Source organism: Scatophagus argus, chromosome 10 (genome assembly GCF_020382885.2).
Source record: "Scatophagus argus isolate fScaArg1 chromosome 10, fScaArg1.pri, whole genome shotgun sequence".
NCBI lineage: Eukaryota > Metazoa > Chordata > Actinopteri > Scatophagidae > Scatophagus > Scatophagus argus.
In genome coordinates, this window is record NC_058502.1 from 9,512,587 (window position 1) to 9,537,288 (window position 24,702).

Sequence of the window (24,702 nt, forward strand, 5' to 3'; positions counted from 1 at the left end):
AGAGAGAGAGAGAGACAGAGAGAGAGAGAGAGAAAGAGTGGCGGTTAGCGCAAACAGAGCAGTGAATCAGAGAAATAAAACGTTTATTTGTTGAATGTTTCACAGCGGTTTTATTGTAAAACGCACATAAACACACCCAAATCTCTACCCAAGTCTCTGGATTTTGTGTGAACACAGTCAAAGTGCCGGCTTCATTGTGCCTCTGTGCTGCTGTCTGTCTCTGTGCAGCACACACAGACGGACCTGCAGCTCCTGCTGACATACTGAGAGAGCAGAGGAAAGAGACCATGGAGAAAGGGAGACAGCTGTAACCTGGTTGCTATGATTTTATAGAGGCTTGACCTTGCACTGTTATTGGCTTTGGGCTACACACCACTGCACAAAGGCTGATGCCCAGAAGCACCGCACAGTACTAAGAAAATAAGAAAATACAGGCAAAGGGGAGGGTCTCTGCAGATACAGACACCACCAAGACACACTTCTACAGGCTCCGAAGTAGTGATCGAGAGAAATTACTTTAGTATGAGTCTATTACTGCATATTGTACCTTTAAGTGTTCCCTGTCATGTGTGTCAAACCATACATAACAAACAAATTAACAAATATGATAATTTAATGCATTATCACATAGTTTAACACAATCACTGAATTAAATTCATACTAATGCATTTGTCAGTCAAGACTAACATGTTTTGCCTCTGTTGCATAGCCCTCCATTCTCGGGCCCTGATCCTATGAAAACCTACAACATCATCCTGAGAGGCATTGACATGATTGAATTCCCAAAGAAAATTACCAAAAATGCTGCCAACCTAATCAAAAAGCTATGCAGGTGAGTCCTGGTGCTTCCAGCTGTTTAAACTTGCTGAAGTAGTACGTGTGCTGATTCACCTTTTTTTTTTCTTTTTCTTTCTTTCTTTTTTTTTGTTTTGTCTGCTGCAGGGATAATCCGTCTGAACGACTGGGAAACTTGAAAAATGGTGTCAAAGACATCCAAAAGCACAAGTAAGCATGTCTATAAATAAATACCAATTTATTCATTTGACTTCATACTATACTTGCTATAGGCTTCATACTATACTATACTTGTGCAGTTCAATGTAATCATCCAGTGACAAAATGATGCTATTTTACCTTCAGATGGTTTGAGGGCTTTAACTGGGAGGGCCTGAAGAAGGGGACATTGACGCCTCCTATTATCCCCAATGTAAGTGCACACAGCTAGTAGCACAACTCATTATAACTTTACTTACTTCTCAATTTTAGATTCCAAATCCCTTTGTGGTCCTCTTCTTTAGTCTTTCTGTAGATCATTCTTCTGTCTTATGGTTTTCTACCAGGTCACATCAGCAGTCGACACAAGTAACTTCGACAGCTTCCCAGAAGACAACGAGGACCCGCCCCCCGATGACAACTCCGGCTGGGACGTTGATTTTTGAATTCCTCCTTTCCCCTTAAAACCAAAAGAAACTTTTGTTGGCTTGGAGGCCATCATGAGCACATGGCTGTGTTTAAAAAAAAAAAAAAAGAAAAGAAAAGAAAAAAGAAACTGCTTTAAAAAAAAGGGAAGAGAGCATATGGAAAAGGAGATAAAATGGATGGCAAACCCTCCAGGTCACCGATATGCCTTTATTTCACTGTGGCTCTGGAACAAGCATTTATAGTGGGACTGCTGTAGCACTTCTTCAGTGTTGTCTTACACTCGGCTCTAACGGCAAAGGCAAAGAACGTGCAGGGATACACATATGTACACACAATACATAGACACACACGATACAACAGAGGCTGACAATGGAGCCGGGTTTTCCCTCATAACAGGGAAACATGTTGAGTGGTTGGATGAATGTTCAAGAGGATAAATAATGGTGAAAATGTGATGAAGTACTTCCTCTCACAAAGAGAGGAAGCTGATGATTGATTTATTTTCTGTGTTTTTTTCTCCGCAAGATTTGGTGAAATTTTTGGTGGACTTTAGGAGTATTACTGCAGTTGTTCCTTGGTTTTTGACATGCAGCTGCATGCTGCAATCGCTGATACTTTCCAGACAACTTCGCACTACAGTTTGCAAGTTAAACTGGTACCAAGTGCTCAAGACTTAACCTGAATGTCACTGATTTTATTCTTATTCTCAACGTCCATACAGCATACAGCATGTACGGTACGTAGTATTTGAATTTACAAGGTACATTCTTGCACAAGAACACAACTGGGCTAAAATCAAATACTAGTACACTTAATATAAGACTAACCTACCTTGAAAAGCACAAACTGTGCATTCAGTGGAAAGAGACATGACTCTTTAAGTGCCCTGCTTAAAATTTAATTGAATCACACACCGACACACATGAAATGTCAGCTAGTATTTCCATAAAGCAATTAAGACCATTAACTGAGAAAGTCAGCAGTTATTTTAAGCTTCAGTGGATGAAGTCACACTTGTTTTTTTTCTCTCCAAAATGCTTTTAATCACGCATATGAACGCTTTATACCCAAATGCCACACAAATGCCTCGTCCTCTATTCGCTCCTGTATAGTTCTGACATAACTGTGAACATGGTTTCAATGTCTTTGGTGCTGTTATTGATAAATTATAATAAGCGATGGTGAGATGACAGTACTTGTTATTGTTTTTGTATAGTGATTTTTTGTGCTTTATTTCTTTGTAACGTACTTGACCTCCTTTAGAAGATTGGAAACTTGTGTCGATTTGTAAACTTGAGTGAAGATTCATTTGATTATCACTTGACACCATGTTGCATTGTGCTGAGTGGTATTCTCAAGGTTTTTAAGCAGGTTTTAACCATCGTAAGTGCATCCGTATGAGGTAACCATCCTCCTCTTTAGAGGCCAAACTTACCACATTCACATTATCTTAAGACTATCTTGACTTAACATCAACTTAAGACAGGCAGCGAAAGAAAAAAAAAGGAGATTACATTTTGTGAAACTCACAACGTAGCACCATGATCTCTTGCCCAGCTCATTACCTCTCATGTCCAAAAGTCAGACCATAAAATCAGAAGAAATGTAAGTGCCTTAAATCAATGGCATACAAATTTCACATCACAAGTCCTTCTCGATGCTGCATGAACACATATACACCTCAAAAATGTATGTGTCCTCTTAGATGGCTGCTTCTCATCCTTTGTTATAGCTAATAAATACATTAATCACAGCTAAAAGGTAGTTTCTAGTCATTTGATGGCTGAGGAAACCATATTTATATGAAATAAAATTCCTGCTTACCCCTTTGATTTATCTCACAGGAACATTTATGAACAGTAAAATGCTAAATAAAAAAAAATAAATCTGTCGTACTTGATATGGCTGCAATGACATGCTTTTCTCCACATATCTAATGTGGTCTCCTAACCACAAATGGCCTGGTATAAAACAAACAATAAATTGTGGCTCTGAGGGACCATCAGTCACCGGAAATCTGAGCATTTAGAGATGGCAAGAATGATTTGCAGTTTTGAGCGTTTGACAAACATGAAGACAGTATTCTTGTTTACCACTGTTGACAATCTTTGATGAAATGATAGCATTGATCGTAATGCATCATCATCCAAATTCTCATTTTATTGTTTGGTTTGAATAAAGCTGAACAGCTCACATCATAATTCATCCCAGGAAGCAAAACAGAACTGACACACTTAAGTTTACTCTGTATCATATAAATCATTTTAAAATACAATTGAAAATGAGAAGAAATCTTACTTCTGTAGGCAAACCTTAAGCATTTTACTGTTTTAAGAGCAGGTTATGTTTATCACAAAGCCTTATGTATGCCATCACTTTACAAACCACTGGTTTTGAGTCTTATATTGATCGCCTTCTGCAATGTTACCTGATATTTGCCTTGTGTTATGTTGTCAATTCTGCTGTAAATTGATTTTGCAGAGTGCCACGTGTAAAATTTTTAAAATTATAGAGTAAAACCAATACTTTTGAGTGGTGTTTGTCTCTTAGTTATTGGAAACGGCTCAGTTGAATTGACTGAAAGCGTGTGCTGTGAAGATTTTTGCAGCTGCCACACGAGGGAGCTGCAGGTAAGACAGAATCTCTGAAGCCAACGGCCTCCCTCCTGATGGGAACTGGTTAAGGTTGCCTGAGATCTAATAATCAGCCCCAGAGTTAATGTCATCCACTTAGTGGTTAAGCGCAGATGATTCAGCTTCTCTGGTCTCAGTGTTATTCGCACAACAAATCTGTTTGGGGGGGCAGAGGAATGGCTTCAGCCATAACAACAGGGTGACACTTCAGCCAGATCAAAGGGGATCAAAGTGCATCAAAGGAGCTCACCTTACCAGCACTGACATTTAGTAAAGTGGAGATAAAAGCTCCACTTCAAAAGATATACAGCAATTCAAACGCGCAAAGTGCTACAGTGTGTTTGTCAGGTGTCCATGGCGCATCTCTCTCTCTCTCTTACGCACGCACGCACACACACATCCTCACACTCAAACTGCGTGACCAGCAGATGACGTCCAAGTGCCAAGATATCTTCACAGAGAAACGAAAGAGGCTCGTCTCCATCACGCACTCCAGCACCTGTAAAGCTTTTCTGAGTGGATAAAATGCCGTTTCGCTTCTTTCAGGAGCAGATTCGGAGGTAGAACAGATAATTCGAGAAAAGTTATCTACTTCCTTTAAAAAGCTTGTCAGATTTCATTTGAATATTTCAGACTATTGTGTTTGTTTTGGGGTGGACGTGTCTTATAAGTGGAGGAGCCCAAAGGGTCAGAGAGCAGAGACAGATCAGAGCTGCCTTTAATCTCAAAGTGCCAGTCAACCCTGAAAGGCCTCGCCACGGAAGTCCATTAATTCGGTAAACTTTTCACACCCCTTAATGGTCTGCATATCCTACACATTGATGTCCGCCACTGGTGTAATCAAGCACACTTTGGAGGATAATTGCCCCCTTTGCAAATCAGAAGGATCAAATGAAGTAGTTAATCGACGCAACTAACTTCAATCACTGTCTTCACACAGCCAAAGGGCAGTTAGGCGACTTGAATGTCAAAGAGGCTGGAATAACCAAACAGCTTTTTTTTTTTTTTTTTTATAAAGAAGGCTAACAGAGTTCATGAAGAAAGAAACGCAAAAACACACACTGTGAAGTTTTGTTACCGTTTTAAAGCTAATTTAACGAATGAATGCAGTGCAACATTTGTAGCGTCTAGGCTTTGAGATGAATGACACCTATAATAGTCAGAGAGTCATTAAAATAAAAAGTGTTGGATTCAAGCTTTGGAAAAAATAAAGGAATTCTGATCATTTGAATAAGTGAGGAGAGTGGAACAAGACAAAAAACGACTGACAAACAAGCTCATTGAAATCACACCCGACATGATTAAGTCAGTGTGGTGAGATGATCACTTCAGTTTTCCACAAACGTCAGTGTTGAATCAAAGTAGACAACTGTTGGCAAATAACACTTGTTTTCAGGAGAAAAAAAAATACACGTATTAAAGATGAGCAAGTAACTCTTTAAAAAAAAATTAAAAAGAAAACAACAACAACCGATTTTGCACTAACTGTACGCACCAAATGTGGGTACACTTAATTTCCAGTGTGCGTCTCTGAGTGATGGGCATTCAGACAGACTTTGCAGATATTATCATTGCACAAACATTGTGAAACGTAGGGAGAATAGACGGCCATTTCCGTACAGTGGGGCTCTCTTTGAAATTCCACCCCTCCGCCTTTGTTGTGCACAGCGAGGGGCGGGAAGACAAACAGGTCCACATGTATAAAGAGATCATCCCAGGGCTGTGAGTCAGGAAGATTCGAAAGCATCGTGCCGAAACTTTCTGGAAACTTTGGGATTCAGGATTCAAGGCCGCTTTGGACTTTGTCTCTCAGTTGTTCTGCAGCCAAACAGAAGGGATTTTTTTTTCTGCGTGTTTGCATCGCAGAAGAGTTTAAGGGGAGAATCATGCAGATCCCGTCAGCGCATCGTTTCTTGGCTGTGTATCTCACGCTGTTTGGATACCTCAGGGACGTTTACACGGGGACAGTTCCGATGAACTCGAATTCCATCAAAAACTTGCCCGGTGTTTCGGGTAGCAAAGGCGCCGACAGTGTCAGTCCGAGTCCGCGCACCTCACCGTCCGGTGGCATGGGACACAAATTACCCGCAGACACCTTACAGGTAATTCCCGTGCGTAAAGTCAATTCTGTGCGCCACGACAGAAGTTGCGTTTATGTCCGTCTTATTGGCAATATCTTAATACTCCAATGACACGCTGCTTCTGTTTCTATCTAACTATAGCAGTCAGGTGTCTGCACCGATGATGAAGACTGCGGAGGTGATGAATTCTGCAACGACGCCAGAGGCGCCTGCCTGCCCTGCCGTAAGAGCCGGAAACGTTGCGCACGGGACTCCATGTGTTGTGCAGGAAATCGCTGCAGCAATGGTGAGCACAGGCATCCTTTGCCACATTTTCGATTCTCTAATGACACTTTGGAATAGTTTGGAATTTGGAATAGTTTGTTTGTAGTCACACTGTCTTGGAGGTGTGAACATTTACTGATACGGATTAATTCTAATTTGCACAAGTGATGGATGACTGTGGTCAGCTATGATAAAGACAGACCCTTAATACATTTCTCTCTTTTGGACTTTGAAGGTGTATGCCAGGCAAATGATATAGATGGTGCAGATGCATCCATCCTCACTGCCTGGCATAAACACAACAACACCATGGAGCATCACGCCAAGAGGCCCCCCACTGCCAATGGCCATCAGCCTCATGCTGTTAAAGGTGAGCCTCCTGTGAAGAATCATGAAACTTTATTAAGTTTAAGCAACAACACAAGAAGTCCCCAGTGAGCTTTTACTTCATGTAACACATTTTCATCCCTCTTTTTCCTCTATTTCTAGGCCAGGAGGGGGACACTTGCCTGAGATCTGCAGACTGTTCTGAGGGTCTGTGCTGTGCCAGACACTTCTGGTCTCGCATCTGTAAGCCTGTGCTGACGGAGGGCCAGGTGTGTACGCGCCACCGCAGGAAAGGCACCCATGGCTTGGAGCTCTTCCAGCGCTGCGACTGCGGAGACGGCATGACCTGTCGACCAGAGAAAGGAGAGCGAGACCAAAGTGTCAGCAGGACTGCAGCCCGGAACCTACACACCTGTCAGAGACGCTGACAAAAGCGTGGACACACACAGAGACAGAAATACACACTCACACACACAAGACACACTCCCAGCAAACCAACAAATCAGTCACAGACACTGACAAAACACTTTTCAGCCTTGCATACACCTGAGATGCTGACACACACACATAGATATCCAACTCCTAAGACATTCTTTCCTGCCAAAGTTGCTGACACAAACAGCACCCGGAAGGATAGACATGATTCCTGGAAAAGTGATACACCCAGAGGGATGCAGCAGTGCAAGACGGACTGATCCAATTCCCCATCAACAGATGAGGAGTCGGAAGTTAGGAAGGGGCATTACAGAAATCTTGTGAAGATCGATTCATGTCGTCGGTAATGGCAGAGCTGTTTTGTTTCTCTTTTTATGGAACTTCGAGCCTCAGTTATTGCAGTAAATTACTGTATTGTAAATATTACCCTGGAGGTGGCACTTAAATGAGCTATTGAATTCTGTCAACACCAGTATTATAAAGACATGGTGCTGCATGCATTGTAAATGTGTTATATATATTGTTTTATAAGAAAATGTTATATATAGAAAATCTGAATATATTTGTTTTATTAAACACCATGTGATAACCTCACTCCTTTTCTCTGCCCCTCATTTTTGGCAATTATGTTTTAAAGTAACTGGCTGACAAAAAAGCAAAAGCTTTTTGGGACATTGTTTCAGTGAGTTCTCAATCAAGATCTATGAAATACAAATTCTCCTGCAGCAGTTAGGATCTGAACCATTTAGTCGTTATTTATTCACTTAAAGGCTGGTAGGGGTGGGAACTGTTTCTGGCTAAATAATAACCATCCTCCTCTGGAAAGCAAGAGTTATCTGAACAATCACTTGGTGGTGTTTAGTCCTCTCAAATATGCTTCTCAAACCCATTACACACAATTGCTGAAATATTTGCATGAGCTGAGAGCATATTTACAATAAACGTATAACTTTAATGAATAACTTTGTATAACTTAAATGAGCACATCCTGTTTGAGGACGGTCCATCAGGGCTACATCATCAGACAAACATTAAAAACAGGACAGGGTGCTTCTATATCAAATGATGACTGCAAAGAGGTAATAACAAAGTATGTGTGTCCTGGCGAGTGCTTGCCACCTCACCCTTTGGTGTTGCTGGCTAGTTTCTAATTATAACTTCCCTGCCTTCATGTGCAGCAGAGCAGATAGCTAGCTATCCAAACTAAAGCCTCTAATTACTTCATCTTACTCAATCTACACAAGGATTCATGAAATGAGGTGCACCACAGCGCTTTGAGTTTTTGTGATGCAACTCAAAAAAAAAAAAAAAAAAAATTTTTGGTTCAGTCCAATTGCACAGTGCACTCTGTTTCCTGGCTGTTGCGCAATGGATGTGCTCTAATGTGTAGGCTATGAATCCACCCAAATACACCTTGGTGCCTGTAATTAGACGTGTTTAGATTAGAAGATAGCATGGAAATTATTGTACTTTCTGCTTGATTCTTGTGTCGGATCAAAAGGAGCACAAGACACTCTTGATATCTGAGTGAGCCGGATAACCTCTTCATCTGTTTACATCCACAGACATTAATTTGCAGTTTGTCAAAGGAAGACAAGATGCGGTTTATTCTGACTGTCATAGAAGATCAGTGGTGAAAAGTATAAGGTCATTTACTCAAGTGCTGTATGTAAGTATGATTCTGTGGTATTTGTACTTCACTTGAGTATTTCACTCCCCTACATTTCAGAGAGCGACACTGTACGTTTTACTCCACTTACCAGTTACTTAGTAGAGCAAGACTTCAGCTATAAAAATAGCCTATAAAATACCATGCAGTAACACCATATATAATAGGTGTACCCAACTGCATTTCAATTGATCTGTAATGATAACACAAGAGTATTAAATGTATAAAAATACAGTAATTCTGCCTGAATGTACTTATCATAACTGTGTCATACCTCGCATTTTCACTGATTGTACTTATCAAAAAGTATGTACAATACCATACACTACAATATCAATAAAGTTCCTTACATTTCAAATACAGGTCCTTTACTTGACAAGAGAAATTCTATATTGTGGTATTGCTACTTTTACTTAAGGAACCGAATACTTCCATCACTGGAGTACAGATGTGTTGACAGTGAGGCAGGCAGACATACAGAGAGACACACTCCATTTAAACAATTTAGTGCCCATTCTTCAAAGTAATTAAGAGTAATGGGAGCATTGTCAGCAGTACAATATACCATGCAGGCTCCGCCAAGTCATGTTTGTGGGGGTCTTGGAATCTGTGTATGTGTGTGTGAGAGCCTGTCATCATTACTCCAACCACAGACTAACACAGGCCACAGGCATGTGCCCCAACTCCTGGAAGGCCAGCACTGTGTGTGTGTGTGTGTGTGTGTGTGACCACACAGCTATGGTAACTACATTTAGAGGACTCCAGAGGAACAACAACAGCAGCATCCACAACAACAGACACACACACAGTCATGTCCCCACATGCCACTTCGCAGCTATTACACATATACAAACACATGTACCCATGTCCACACATGCACACACACATGCACACACCCTTATAGGGGCCAATTTTGGGGTGTGAGAGGTTTGGAGTAACAGTGTACTCGCCCACACAATGGCATCCAAACTAACAACATTTGGTGTTGTCATACCACAAGAATGAATCAGCATTTCCACTGACATGCATTTTCATGCTACTGTACACTTCCAAAAAATGGAAACATGTAACTACAGCAAACTTTCATCTTAGCAACAAGGATGCACGCCACGATTCTTGAAAATGCTGATCAACACATTTAAAGCCTGTCAGTTTTCATTCCGCTATGCATTTTATGCGTATTTTATGTGCATACCCCAACTTCGCAAACACACAAACAAACCAGACTCTGATCAAGCCTGGCTTTTATTCATCAAGTGCAGTGTATTATGAAAACACTTAAAGGCTAATGAGAAAAAGAACACATTTGTTTATACTCCAGTCTTAAAATCTACTATCTCCCTTCACGATCTATGAGTAACAATAAAGCTTTTCAATGCTTGAGTACCTGGCATATCTTTCGTTATTATTCTAATGTTGCTGCCAAACACCCTTGACAGACATCCCTGAGTTAACAAACTCATGTGCAAGCCATTGGAGATAAAAGGGTAAAGAAATGAGGCAGTGTACACAGAGGCAATGCATGTTATTTTGTCAGATGAAAGAGATGGCATACTTCTGGAATGAGCATTCGGATCAAAACCAAGCTCTAATGTAAACAACATTTCACAGGGAGGTGTCAAACTTCTGGGTGCTGGCACTGAAGTACAATGCTCACTATTCATCATTGTGGGATGACAATCTGCCTGGTTGAGCAATAAGGGGAAATCTCCCGGTCCTTGGGAAATAATAATTAAACAAAGGACAACTCATTCAGCACAATACGTTTAGTGTGCGAATGCAGGTGGAGAACAGGTTTGCTCCACTGATTTAACTTCTGGGTGATGTCAACACAACAGGGGAAACAAGGGATTGACGTATTGTACTTTGATTGGGTCTCATGTTACATTCCAGGCAATTCACCAGTGACAATTGTTCTCACTCACTCTGTCCATGCACGGGCCCAATTCAAAGGCTTCCTAACTCAGATCGCTCATGCCTGTGTGTTATGGAGCTGAAGTTAGGATGTGCTTATCTTGTCTTAGCGTTGTTTATCTTAGCTTTGTTTAGCTGGACACAATTAGCCTGGGTCGGGCTATATGATACAAATCTGAAAATGATAAATTGTGATTTTTATATGGAGAGTTTTGTGTTGGAGCAGACACAAATTCAGAGCGCTGTGCACAGTCACTGTGCCTGGCTGTTGTTCAGCAACAGGAAAAGCTGCCTAGTCATTTTATCACGTCATTCTTTTTTTGTTGTGTGGTCTGAAAAAAACCCTAAAAACAACACATTCATTTTTAATGTTAGAAGGCATAATTTTCACTTCAGAAAGACCCAGCTTAGGTTTGCACTCTGCCTTGAATTTTTATGCTAATCTAGGCTAAACGTGTCCTGGTTCCAGGTCTGTACTTAAGGCAAATTTAATATTTTGGGGAAATATTTCTTGTGGTGAAACGAGAAGATTCATTCTCATGTCTGTCCAATTTATACAAAGCAAAGCTAGATGCAGCCAGCAACTTGAGAGCATAGCTTAAAAATCAATTAGCCTGGTTCTGTTTGAGGGTAAGAAAATCTTTCTACCAGCAGTGGTTAAAAGTAACTGAGTACATTTATTTAATGTGCTTAGCAAAGTAGCTAATCTGTAGTTACGTTGCAGTTTGAATTTAATAACACAAAATACAATCAAAAAGTAAATTATTATGTAATATTGTAGATTAAACTGTATGAAAGCTTCTGATATAAAGTACCGTAGTCAAAACATCTTAATATAACGTTCTGCAAAATGAGTAGTTTTGCCTTTTGTACTGTAAATATATTTTTCTCTTGTCACAGAATATTTCTACATTGTGGTGTTGACATTTTTACTTAATTTCAATTTCAATTTAATCAAAATTGTCTCTAGATGCTTTACAGAGACCCAGAGCCTGAACCCCCAAGCAAGCAGACAGTGGCAAGGAAAAACTTCCTTTTAACAGGAAGAAACCTTGAGCAGGACCCGGCTTGCAAGGGAGAACTATCCTGCTGATAGTTGGCCGGGTGAAGGGGGGGAAGAAGAGGTAGACAGGACAGAGAGGATGAAAGAGAGAGAGAGAGAGAAACATACATGCAATAAACATCATTTAATACAAAGGACAAAAATGACAGGTTGTTATAATTGGAATTCTGAGGACTATGTATTGTATGTATTTGTTTATTAGCTGATATGTTGTTTAAGTTAGTTATAATAGCACTACATAGAAGAACGACATGGGCAGATGTTGACAGTAGACATTGGGTTTGTCAGAGGCCCGGATGCAGTTCAACATGTAGATCTGGATGGAGAGATACCTGCAGAAAGATACAGAGAGAGAAAGAAAGACACAAAACTACGAGGAGAACTGGACATACAGTTAGTGACATAAAACAAACTTAAGTACTTCTAAAACTGAGTTATTGACACTTTAAATCCATTAAAACAAAACAAATGACAGCAACAAAAAATGATTAGCAGCAGTTTTTTTGACCAATTAAACGAGCGTTAAATTGTGAGCTTTATAGATACTAGAAGGTGGATCTTATTATTATCCTATTTTTTACCTTCACCTGCTTCCAGTCTTTGTGCTAAGACAAGCTAAGCTAACCAGCCTAATTCTGTGGCTTCAAATGACACACAAAAAGCCAAATTTGGGTAATACACCTCTTTGCTTGTGAAATATTTCCATTCAATCAGAAAACTGTGAGTGGGGCTTTCCATATGGCGTAAATGAGGCAGAGCCTCACCCTCGCTGCTATACCAGGGACAGAGCCATGACACTGTGTTTGCTCACCAGGGGAGGCTCACCAGTGACTGGTTTGATCCATCCTGGTGTTCCTTCCATCTGCAGCTGACACCTCCTCTGTGGTCTCAGGTCCCTCTCTGATGATGTCATTCCATGTTTGACTCCCCGTTTACCACATTAAGGCAACTCAGCTGCCCTGACTTCAGCTATAAAGGCCCATAGTTGGTAGGCAAGTTGGGCTAAAACAGAAACAAGTGGTTGTGTTAAGTCATGTAAGCTGCCTGTTACAGCAACACTGCAAGAAAGCCCATGTTAAGCGATACCTGACCACAATACCCTGTGTTTTGTGATGCTCTGTTTCCCTGTGGACTCGTTTATTTTCCCCTGGGTACTAGCTTTTCAGCAAACCGGTGGTGCCAGGACTGGAGGGTCATGTGAGCACTGAGGCTGATCCTCCACACCACCTGTGTCCTTGAGGTGGATTCCCTAACTCTCTCCCGTTCCTCCATGTGCAACATATCCCAGTGCTTGCACAGCTGCGACCAATTCTGTGCAAACAAACAATCTGCCCATTGTTTATACAAATAATATCCCAATATGCAATGTCTGCCCAGTCTGCCAGATGAGCAGGGAGTGAACAGATGCACCAGGAGGAGGGGGCCAGATTTACAGCTGGGTATAAAAATGCCTACTCTTCATTATGGCTGGTCCAAGCTTGCTGCTGGCGGCCTGGGGCTGGGGCGGGGGCTAGGACAAGGGCCAGGGCCAGAGCTGGCTCAGCTCCTGGCTGCTATGTTAAGTCTGCCCCAGCCACAACCACATTGCGCAAAACTGCTTCACACATATAATTTACTCATTATTTGTAAAGTTTTCAAAGAAGTAAAAAAAACATATTGCAGAATGAGAGAGTTGGTGGAAAACTAACATGGAGTGAATTGCTGTTCAGTAAAAAATAAAGTTATATTCAGTTATATAACACTGAAAGATGGCGGGCTTGTGGAGTCACACTCAATTAGCACAGCTGATTGAATAGAGGTGACCACAGAAACCGTATACTTTGAAAAATACCTTGTAGTACTGAGGGGAGACAGCTTAGCAGATGACTGGCAAACCCCAGTATGAGTGCATCAGTAGGCATTGCTGGTTACCATTCCTAATCCAGTATGCTCATGGCAGACAGACTGCTTTAATGATACGCAGGAAATAGGTGTCTCTGATTCATCAATAAATTTCATAAAAAATCCTCAACAGGAGATGAGTCTGTCTGCCTGAGGCATGGACGAACATTCCTGTGCTTTTGCAGGGGCATCGAAAGCCCTGGATGCTGTGTAATGGAATACCTTTACTCAACAGGGATGCATCCTTTAAGACAATGACACAGTAATGGTCCCAGTGGTTCAACCATTGTCCTATTAACAGTCATCAGGCCTTAATCACAGCTTTTTTACCACTCGCCTCCTCCTTTCATACCATTCTACCCCCCTAGCCCCAGTCCATCACCCAAACTCTTTAATGTCCCTGCTTGTTTTCCATCCTTTCAAAAACACTACCTTAAACCCCACCAAAGAAAATGGCTGATGTACAATCTCATTTGTGAAGGACTTTGCAAAGGTGGAGTCTTTGGTAACAGAATGAAAAAAGAAGGAGGCCAGTGCTTTGATCTCTCTGGGGGGCAAATGGATTGGATTGTCTTGCCCCTGCTGGTGGGGCTAAGCTGGGGACAGTGTGAGTCCCAGGGGGTCATATCAAAGGTAGTTATCTTCAGAGGGTCTTCTCAGCGCCACATTAGTACACTATCTAAATGTTGATTTGTTCACACCAACATCTAAGGAGGTCTAAATGAGCTGACAAAAGGAAACACCCAGTGAATGTAAATGCGCAAAGTGGTCAAGTTCAGTTCTTTAGATGTTTGTATAGCTCTTCTTCTCATCACTGCCAACATTTACCGTTAAACTTGTTCCAACTGGACAAGTTAAAAAGGCTTGATGTTAATTCCAAGCAAGACGATTTACACAAATTACACCCTGAAATCTGTTTTTATTTCCTTATGAACTGCCTGTTTCTTCCACTCACAGGACCAAACTTTAGTAGCGCAAGGATGCTCATTGTCTATGTTGTGGGTAAGGAAATGATTGGGAACACCCTATAGCCTCAGCAAACAGCCATGTTGAGGTTGCTGACTCTGTGTGTGTGTTCCTCCATTGTGGGTGGGAAACATCATATTACTGTCACTCTCACAGCTGACATTTAGAGAAAGGTATAAATCTCTCTCTCTCTCTCTCTCTCTCTCTCACACACACACACACACACACACACACACACACAAACAAACAAACACACACACCAGCACCCACTGTTAGCCACAGCCAGAGACAAAGAGTTAAGTTTATTGTGCATGACATCTTTTCCCCTAATTTGATAAACTGTAGACATTGAAAGGACCCATTCACAAATACCCCTGCTGGTGCAAGCCACAAACTACACATTCATCTGTTGGAGAGAACGACTGTTGCATTTAACATCACCCTGAAGCCGCAGGTCTCACATTAGAGAAAAGAATAGATGAGTATTTCTCAGACTGAAGGGAAGAGAAAAGGAAAAAACTGGTGCCCTTCACCAGTTGTACAGAAGTCAAAGGATATATTTCCATATTTATCATTTTCTAAGGCTGCCACGCTTCTCAGAATGACTTCTAAGCAATAACCATAAAAGAGAGAAAATTAGACTCCTTGCCTGGTGTTACAGTTTGCCATTCTCAGTCTACATGGCCCAAATGTGGGACTGCAAATAAGCATCTCTATTTTTAGGGACTTTAAAACCAGTAGCACCCGTCTGGGTCATTCCATATCATTAGAAAAAGCTCCAGAGATGACCAAATACTCATGGCACTCAAATATAATTCTGGTTTTTAAACCTATAGTACCATGAAATCAAAGCCAAGCCTAAAACCTCCCTCCATCCTTGGTGTTATTTCTACTAAAATTTGGGTTGACACGTTGATTGAAAATGCCCACTACTTTGGTTATCTTGCACATCAAATGTTCAGCTCAGCACATTCCCGAGGGGCTTGAATTGCACTCAGAAGCCTCAGTCTAACCCCCTGTTACTTAAATGTACATTTCATCCCGTCTTTACTCAGTCATTAGCCATGGTAGCTGTCTCCTAGGCTCTTTTCCCTGTCTTTGGCTGTTGGTAAATATTTGCTAGACGGAGATTGCATTCCGCATTGGTACTCCAGTGTCTCCTTTGCATAATAGTTGTTGTGAAGGCATCTATTGTCTCATTTAAACTGGCCACATAGTGTATTTTGGTGATGTTGGCAAGGGTTGGCTGCTCTACAACCCTAATTAGCATTCCTTCCAGATAAAACAATGATCGCTTGAATACGACTGAGCTAAGCTTGCAGGAAGTGATCTAAAGAGCTGATAGGAACCCATGATTACTGAGAAACTAACTCCAGTCCTTCATGCATAATGTTTTAATTCAACATCAGCCCCCACCATCCAGTGTTGTCCCATCACTAATCTTGTCTTAAGTTATCTTCAAACTACCGCTTTGCCCTGTGGCTACAGGCCTTATCATTTATTGATTATGTCTCTTAGATTAAAGGAGCTGCTTTCATTTCCACAAGAATGTGCCCCACTCTTTGTGTCCATATGGAAGCATTTGCTGGACAGATGGGTTATTTTCCCCTCTAGTAAAGGTCCCACTTGTCACAGAAAGATTCACAGGGACTTGGTAAGTAATATCCAATTGTTGCGTGCTTTGAAGTGAAACTACCAGGTGATCTGTACTTGACAGTTAAAAAGAGAAAGAGCAATGAAAAATATGCAAGAAAAAACAATACCGTACAGAAGTCGAAGTTGAAAAGCTCAACATTAATCACATGAGCCAGTTTTACATCAAGTCATCTTAATTCCTCCAGACAATTCAGGGCTGTCAAATGACTACATAATACTACCCCAAACCCCCTCAAGCCTCCCAGACTTAATTCCATGTGCTGAGAAGCCGAATTGCCTGAATGTGGGTTACACACAAATGACGGACATTTTGTCTTGGGGTAAGTACTAATATGCCACTGTTGTTGCCCAGACTGCCTGTATCTGGGTTTTGGTTTAAATGTTGGTTTTACTCTCCCTGGGCTGTGTGGTTTGCAGCAGCTTAATCACAAAACCACAAGCATCTCAGCCATTTTGATAGGAGCCAAACTGGGAAGGCTTCATATGTAGCACTGTTTTCGCTAGTGCTACATATAGCAGACATTTCTGCAGAGTCAGCGAGGCAACTAAATTGAAAAAGTTCATGTTGACAAATTGAAAATGTGCAAATAAAATGAAAATAAACTTGGGGCATTTATGGATTGTAAAATGTTATGGATTGTAAATCTAATGAGCGAGAGCTGAGGTTTATTTGTGGGAGGAATGGAAAGAAAATAATAATAATGAAAAAAGCTCAATAATTTTCAGTCCACTTGGACTGGAAACCTTGAATATTAAAAACATATTTCTCAAAAACGGCGATGCTAAGACTGTACTACATTATTTTGGCCATTTGATATAGTCTTCTGTTCAGTGTTCTCTTGTTTTCTTGCTAAGATAAATACAGTCAGCAGCCCCTTTTATACAGTCGGTTCAAGGCGGCAATTCAGTTCTGTATAAAAGGTAAAAATAGGGAAAAATACACTTTTGAGTGGGGGTGGAGGGCATTGATGTTCTGCCTCTGAAAGGTCAGTGGAAGTAGTAACAGAGGGAAATTAGTTATGTTATGTGGGTTACCTGCCACAGCAGTTAGCAGCTAACTCGGTAACAGCAATCAAACATACCTGCAAACTGAGGAGATAACAAGGTCCAGGAGCTCCTTACCCTCCAAGCAGAGGACGAGATCCATTGTCATTTACCGGGGATTGTTCAGAAGGTGCTGCCCCGATGCGATGCCAGCACTGTTGTGTTGTTGCTCTTCATCACTTCCAGGATGCCATTGTGCTACCTGAAATCACACCCTGGGGTAGCATCCTGCCACCCGTATTTCGTTTAGTGTTACAAAAAAACAGCGTGGGTGGAATGCAGGGTCTTCGTTGCAGCAGTATTGCACAATCTCTGTATAATAAGGGTGACATTAAGTGAAGCATCTGGACACAGTTTCTCAGATCAGTTTCAGGTTTGGAATAGAAGATGAGTAAACAGCCAAAGCATGGCTTCACGATTAAAGAGAATAAAGTGATAAAAGATCTTTCGAATGGACGACACAAAACACAAGCTTCTGTGAGATAACACAGATCACCAGTCTTTGGATCAGCACACTGGCAGCTTTACGCACTTATCAGCCCGAGCCAGACTCTTCAGCATCCAGGTGTCCCGGTCACATACAATATTTCCCAGCATACAGGTGTTTACAATTCTTTCCAAGTAACCTTGTTTACAAAAACAACAACGTTGAAAAAGCATTCCAAAAAAAGTTACAGGCAACGAGGCAATTAACGCCTGTGTACCACATCGAGTGCCTCGGCTCACTACTAATGGTTTGGCGCTGAGTATCAAGCCTGCTTTTTATTGAGCGTTCTACTTGTGAGACATCCAAATGTTGCCACAAGGGAGGTTTTGAAACATTGGCTTACTGGAGACACAGAGGCTCTTTTTTTTTGCTGTGCTGTGCATGTAATTTACCATCAAACTGATCAACTTGGTAAACTTGCTACTGTTGACTCCTGCTGTGCAATCACATAAACATTTTTTAACTTGGTGCACTTTGGATGCTGTGCAGGAGCTATGAGATGTTACATTCAGCTCGGTGCCAAGTTGGGCCCTCAGAGCTGCAGTTTTTCCACTGAGAGAAATAGCTGATTCATTTGAAAAAGAAAAAAAAAACTAATTAGTGGTTCATTTATGATAAAAAAAAATGGTAAGTTATTTTCTTGTAAGTATAACAGACTTTAGCTGCTTTGAGCTTATATGACAGGTTCTATAAAGTTTAGAATTATTATTATTAGTGTTGTCTGGTATAAATCCAGTGCAATTACAGGTAATTAGACATTTCTGATGTTTTCCTTGTGTTTCAAGCTTCTCTCCCCCCATTTCACCACATGTATTTTTCAGTCCCTCTTTTCCTCTCAGATGTTATGTATCGTCAGTCCTCTCATCTCTGTTTTTCCTCCCTTCCTCCCTCTGATCTGACACACACATTGCGAGGGAGCTCACCCCTGCTCCTCCAAGATCTGTGAGTACATCGTCAGGAATGTGTGTCCTTCCTGACATTACAACGCTCTTTATCAACTAACAAGAGGAGTAGGAGGGGAGCGAGAGGAAGAGAGGAGGATGTTAAGATGTTAAGAACGGTTTGGGAGCTGGAAAAAAAAGAGAGCTCTTTGTGGCTGCTTATCTGACAGGATATGAAGCAACTCAATGGCTTTGGCATTTGGCAAAATAGCTTCCTTCAATGGTTATTCACTACAAGAGGCATCCCCTGACATGAGGCCACATATGTCTGAGCAGCTGAGAGAGAGAGAGAGAGAGAGAGAGAGAGAGAGAGAGAGAGAGAGAGAGAGAGAGAGAGAGAGAGAGGACTTCAGGAAGAGAAAAGACAGCCAGAGGGTGTTTTAGAAGTTCCGTATTTTGTTAATTGCCCACGATAAGATGCAGCAATTTGCCGGTAGTTGTGATGATTATCAATGGCAGCAATTGAACAGATGTTGGTGCGCTGTTTGGGCTTTGAAACACACCAGTCTTTCCAGTGCTGACTAAAGGACAATTCTGACAAAGTTTTGTTTTATATTTTTTATTTATTTATTTATTTTTTTACATTTTGGAGCAGTTCTATGAGAAGAGGAGCCAAATTTTAGAGTCGAAGAACCAATTTTAACTCACCAAAGGGCGCTTCTTTCTACACACACACACACACACACACTCTACAATTTCTGAGTATTATTTTTGCTAATGGGATCTGAGGGGACATCGTTTTCCTGATGTGGTGTAATTGAAGCTGCTGTATTAAAGGGTTGTGTTCCTCTCCTGCAGCTGAGACACAAAGTAATGCAAACCCCATCCCAGTTATTAACCCAGGAAGTCCCCACGGTGCACTGCACTCTAATGAGAGAGGCCGATACGTATTTTTCTGTTTTTTTTTTAGTTTAGATGTTGCCCTCTTGACCCCTGTGAAGAAATCAAGTGCTCAGTGATCCACCTCTGTCCCCGTGGGGAACATGCTATGTCCACATACTCTCAAATGGTCCCTTTACCACATTTTAATATTTTTTTTCTCTCTTATCAAATGAATGCAAATAGGAATATTAAACTAAAGTCCGACTTTATGCAGCCTTGTTTCCAAACATTTCTTTTTTTCTGGTTAATCTTATATTATTTCCACTTTTGGGACAGTAAATATTTGAAAATGAAAGGAAATAAAAGAGAGACTTTAATGCAGGTTTCAAACCCTTGAGCTACCTGTCACCTGATCAGAAGCTTTACCTTTTGAACTTCATGAGAAAGATACACAACAGATTTGCTGTCTTCAGGATTAGCCATGTCGTCTCAAAGAAACACGTTTATACCATCTCATTATGTGGTTAGAACATGTTGCACCTTAATATCAAAATGTTTACACCTTTCTTTGCCTTTCTTCTCTTTAGCCTCAAAACACACATAATTTTTTAATTAATTGTATCTGTGGGTTTACTCTGAGTTTCTTAATCAACTGCACACAAATATTTTCCATTCATTAAAAACTGATGTTTTCATTTGCCAGCATTTGCAGATAAGTCTAACTGGCACTGTCCACACCCCACTCTCAACACAATGGGCCTTCTTGTCACAATACAACAGCTCCTTGTCTTTAAACAAATTAGCACTAATGCATTTTAATGGGGTTGAAATTACAACCCCGTGTTGCCCGAGGCCAACTTCTGACAGCGATTCTTCTTGTTTTTCTCGATCTCGATGAACATCTAGAGTTCCCGTAATGCACCTTTTATTGGTTCCCGGGTTGTGTCTCCATTTTTCACCTGAATGACTGTGTTTCAGTGTACCTCATGAGGGATGCCATCACTGTTGTGTATCCAAAGAAGAGATTACTCTACAGCACTCAAAACACTCCTGGTTTTCTCACACAGGGCAAAAACCAGTCACAGTTGTATTATCTCCTTTGCTTTGATGTAGGACTCTGAGCCCTGACGGACGTATAATATCATTTACAGTCAAAATCGGGGTGGTCTTTGCCGGTGTCAACAGCTCACCCTGCTTTGTGTCCCACAGCTTCCAAAAGACCAGATTTTTCTCAGGCTGTTGAACATTCACTGAATGGTTTAATTGCATGCAGACTCAAAGAGATGGATATTTGAATCATGCTGAGTAAAATATGGCTCCATCTGGATTTGATAAGCTCATAAATGAATGCCATCTGATGCTAATTTTACACTTTACACTTCAAACAATTACATTAACTGCAGGGCACCCATGACTGTGGAGTGAAAAGGCAATAATCAAAGAGTAGACACGTGGTTAACAAATATGCAGTTTCATGTTTTGCGAATACTTAATAGCTCTAGTTGCATTAACTCCCACCCCCCTCCCAAAAAAAAAACAGGCTATGTTGTTTCTTATAAGTGAGAACCATTTGGCTTTATCGCAAGGATGGATAGTCTTCATTTTCAAAGAAAAGGGACTGAAGCGTTTTAATACCAAAACAGCTCTTACCCAATGTTTGGAAACAACAAAAACATTTGCCGAAAGATCAACTGCAATTCCTGACTCAATAACATTTACACACCAATAGCTTTGATCACCAGAGTTCACGAAATATGTGTCAAAACAGGTTGCAGAGGAAGCATGAATCTATAATTATATAGATGGCATAATTACGAATCAGGCACATATACAATTCATGGTGTAATTATGAACCTCTGCAGTTATAAGCCACTAATGGGAACTGGGAGTGAGGAGTTATTCAACACGCAGACAGCGAATTACTGTGTAGACCTCGTTAATTGGTTGTGCCCCCAGTTTAGAACAGGAGCATGATGAGGTTGGCAGATTTATGGAGCAGCAGCACACCTACTCTAAACTTGAAGAGGCATATCTTTTGGTATCTTTAAACTGTGTTTACCAGAACAGGAATGAAAGAGGTGTGACAGAGAAACTGACAATACAGCACAGACAATTTGGCTCATGTTGAAGAGATGACACTTACAGTTAGAAGGTTTAGCAAGGATTGGTGCAATAAAATCAATACTATCACGCATGAAAAAAACAGCCATGCAAAAACAGACAAACATGAAGAAAAAAACAAAAAACATTCAGATCACCAAAGCAGCTTGGTTTTGCATGGAAACAACTGTGGCTGGATGTTTGGTTCTCATGGAAGCCACAAGACAGGGAGGTCATGAGAGAGACAGCAGGCCCGGCACTGTGTGCGATCTCACCGCACTCGTTCCCCACTGCACTTTTGAAGTTCCCTCCTCGACTTTTATCGTTTCTCTTTGAGAGACCCTTACTCTCACTGTCAGGAAAGCACACACACACACACACACACACACACACACACACACAGCCCCATCTCAATCTGAGCAGAATCTTTGGCTACTGCCACCCATTTTCAGCTTTACAAAACTATTTTAACAAGCAGAGAAATCATTCAGCGGACACTTTCCTGGACCATAAAACACCAAATGATGGCTTTGGGATCCTGTGCTTTTATTGATCTGTGCTCTCCAATCAAATGTATACTTCCTGGGCCAGGCCTGGTCAGCTTGGAAGAGAGGAAATGGGGGGGGGGGGGTTTGCTCATGTGAGGCTGAAATGTGATCTGGAGCCTGTGTCGCATTAGCCTTAACGGCCGTGTGGCAGACGCACTGGCACCACAGGGCGGAGAAGACGGGTGGTGGAAGAGGAGGGGGCGGGAGACTAGAAGGAGGACGAGAGAGGCAAATCGCCGGACACCCCGATGCAGGAGAAAGGAATGGAGCCAATGCAGAAGGAGGGAATGTCATCATCCCCACTGGAAGGTTTCTGGCACCTCCCTCAAAAAAGAGAATACAGAGAGGGAAAATGATTCTTATCCCTTGATCTAAGTCACCTTTGCACCCACAGCACACACATCATCACACATCGCCTGTCAGCCAGTCATCCCACAGGGTCATGGTCAAGCTGGCGCTCCTTCTCTCTGTGTGTCATGTTGTCTCTCTCCTGCTCTGTAATTTCCTTTTTTTCCCTCTCCTCTTTCCCGGAAAGAATGCGTCTCCTGTCGCTCCACCAGTCAGTGTCAGGGGTCTAAACAGCCCATTTTGGTGTCTGACTCAGTTACCGAGTCCCAGAGGTGCCTGAAGGATTCCAAGAATTCCAGCTTTTGCACCCACAACTGTGACGCCACCTGAGGGAATGCCATAGAGATCATACCAAACACTTCCTGCACACATGCAGGGTTTATCTTACATCCAGCAGCAACAGCGACTCCCTGTTTCATGTCCGGATGACAAACTTTAAGATCAGGGTGAAAAGCAAATGAACTGCATATGAAGCATGTCTCTATGTGGAACAATGCACAAAACACTCACGCTGTGCACATGCATGACAGTGAGTGGAAGACAGAGTGATGATGACAGAGACGATGAAGGAGAAAGAGAGAGCAACAGAGGAAAGGAGAGACAGAGTCAGAGTGAGAAGAGTGGAGGGGGTAATGACTAGGTCTGTTCAGGACAGAGGAGGCGACAGAGGGGGAAGCGTCTCCGATCGTCTCCTCGTGGCTCCTCTTTGGCGTCTGTGATCCTCGGACCCTTCACGCAATCTCCCTTATTACAAGGCTTCCCCTCTCCACACGGGCACCACTACAAAATGGAGCAATTACATTTAATTAGGCTGCAGAGGGTAGCTAGCCTGCCCCATCCCAAAACCTCAGAGAAGCGCAGATTTCAGGTAACACAACGGTCGGGGAGAACATCAAAGAGATGCAAAATTACAGCGCCATTAGTGGAGCCACCACAGAACTGCTGTGAAGCCAGGGAATCATTTGACCCAGAGAGGTAGATTCAAAGGAGTTAAAACTGAAAAGCAGAGCAGTGGAGACAAAAACATCTCAACAGCCACAGATTAAGGGGCAGACTGAGCACTTCTCTAAACATTGTTTGTGTTGTATGGGAGACTTGAAAAATTAAGGAGTCTTTACAATGCCTATTAGTTATCCCATAGCCCTCTAGCCTCTCTGGAAGGATGCTCTTTCGGGCCATGTCAAACATTTTGTGGTTTTACAGTCAAAAAAAAGACAGATTTTTGTTCCAAAACAAACAGACTTGGGTTAAGTGTCCTAATAAGCCATTCAGGCTGTTGTAGAAAGATGATATGCAAGGCAATCCCACTTTATCTGCCTGCTGTTTGGAGTTGATTTTGGCTCACTGAGGGCATGATGGCCCTAAAAATTTTATTGATGCTGACTCACTAGGCCTCCAAGCAGAGTGGAAAATTTCGACTTAAATCCTGTTAGATCTGCTTCTGAGACACAAGGACTTGTGTTTAAATAAACAGCATCAACACAGGTGAGCTAACAAACAAAAATGCATTCTTCCGGTTTTTCCTGTTAGACAGTTAAGGAGACTGAGGCAAGTAGTGAGTCAGGGCTTTTCGCAATGACACACACACACACAAATAAAAGGAAATATCTGTATAAATGAGTAATGAAGCACAAGAAGTGCAGATGCTGCTGTCCAGGGACATAAAGGATCTTTCTGTGTTGCTTTGTCATTTTGTCTTCACTCCCAAACTATCTCGCACTGCATCAGAAAATTGTAGGAGAAAACGCATGGTGATCAGTCACATCTCCTGAAGTCTGCAATGTTGTGTCTCGACAGCTGCCGTGGCCCCAGTGTGTAGTTATATTCTATGGGAGGAGGCCTTTAACGCACAACTATAGGCCCAGCTTTAGCCAGTGCTCCCCAGCACCATCATCAAAACATCAAATGAGAGAATATTTTTCAGAAGAGCAGCATTCATCCAGTAGAGTTCAGAGATTCACAGGAGCACCGAAAATGCTCTTGCGGCTCATTGTGGCCTTACTAATGCATCTACTGTTGTTGTTTCCCTTAATTTGTCATCAATTTGTATTCCATGAGCACACGACAATGGTAACCTTCTCTATTAAAACCTTCGTCTGCG

General features: G+C 41.7%; 2 protein-coding genes across 5 annotated transcripts in view; both read left to right on the forward strand.

Annotated features, from left to right (window-relative positions):
• Window positions 1-3,959, forward strand: part of LOC124065715 (cGMP-dependent protein kinase 1) — a 72,792-nt gene extending 68,833 nt beyond the window's left edge. For all 4 annotated transcript variants that reach the window (XM_046401370.1, XM_046401371.1, XM_046401369.1 and 1 more), the window contains 4 exons: window positions 710-832; window positions 943-1,005; window positions 1,141-1,207; window positions 1,341-3,959. In XM_046401370.1, the coding sequence (XP_046257326.1) occupies window positions 710-832; window positions 943-1,005; window positions 1,141-1,207; window positions 1,341-1,439 (352 nt within the window). In that variant the 3' untranslated portion in view covers window positions 1,440-3,959. The remainder of the gene's footprint in view (window positions 1-709; window positions 833-942; window positions 1,006-1,140; window positions 1,208-1,340) is intronic.
• Window positions 3,960-4,685: 726 nt separating this feature from the next.
• Window positions 4,686-8,043, forward strand: LOC124066497 (dickkopf-related protein 1-like). Its single transcript, XM_046402922.1, has 5 exons — window positions 4,686-4,831; window positions 5,922-6,157; window positions 6,278-6,422; window positions 6,636-6,770; window positions 6,890-8,043. Exons 2-5 carry the CDS (start codon window positions 5,942-5,944, stop codon window positions 7,153-7,155), a joined length of 762 nt encoding a protein of 253 aa, XP_046258878.1. The 5' UTR covers window positions 4,686-4,831; window positions 5,922-5,941; the 3' UTR covers window positions 7,156-8,043.
• The last annotated feature ends 16,659 nt before the right edge of the window (window positions 8,044-24,702 follow it).

Coding starts and splice junctions, on each gene's coding strand:
- LOC124066497 (XM_046402922.1), top strand. CDS start 5,942: ATGCAGATCCCGTCAGCGCATCGTTTCTTGGCTGTGTATCTCACGCTG. Junction 6,423..6,635: donor AGGAAATCGCTGCAGCAATG/GTGAGCACAGGC, acceptor TGGACTTTGAAG/GTGTATGCCAGGCAAATGAT. Junction 6,771..6,889: donor TCAGCCTCATGCTGTTAAAG/GTGAGCCTCCTG, acceptor CTCTATTTCTAG/GCCAGGAGGGGGACACTTGC.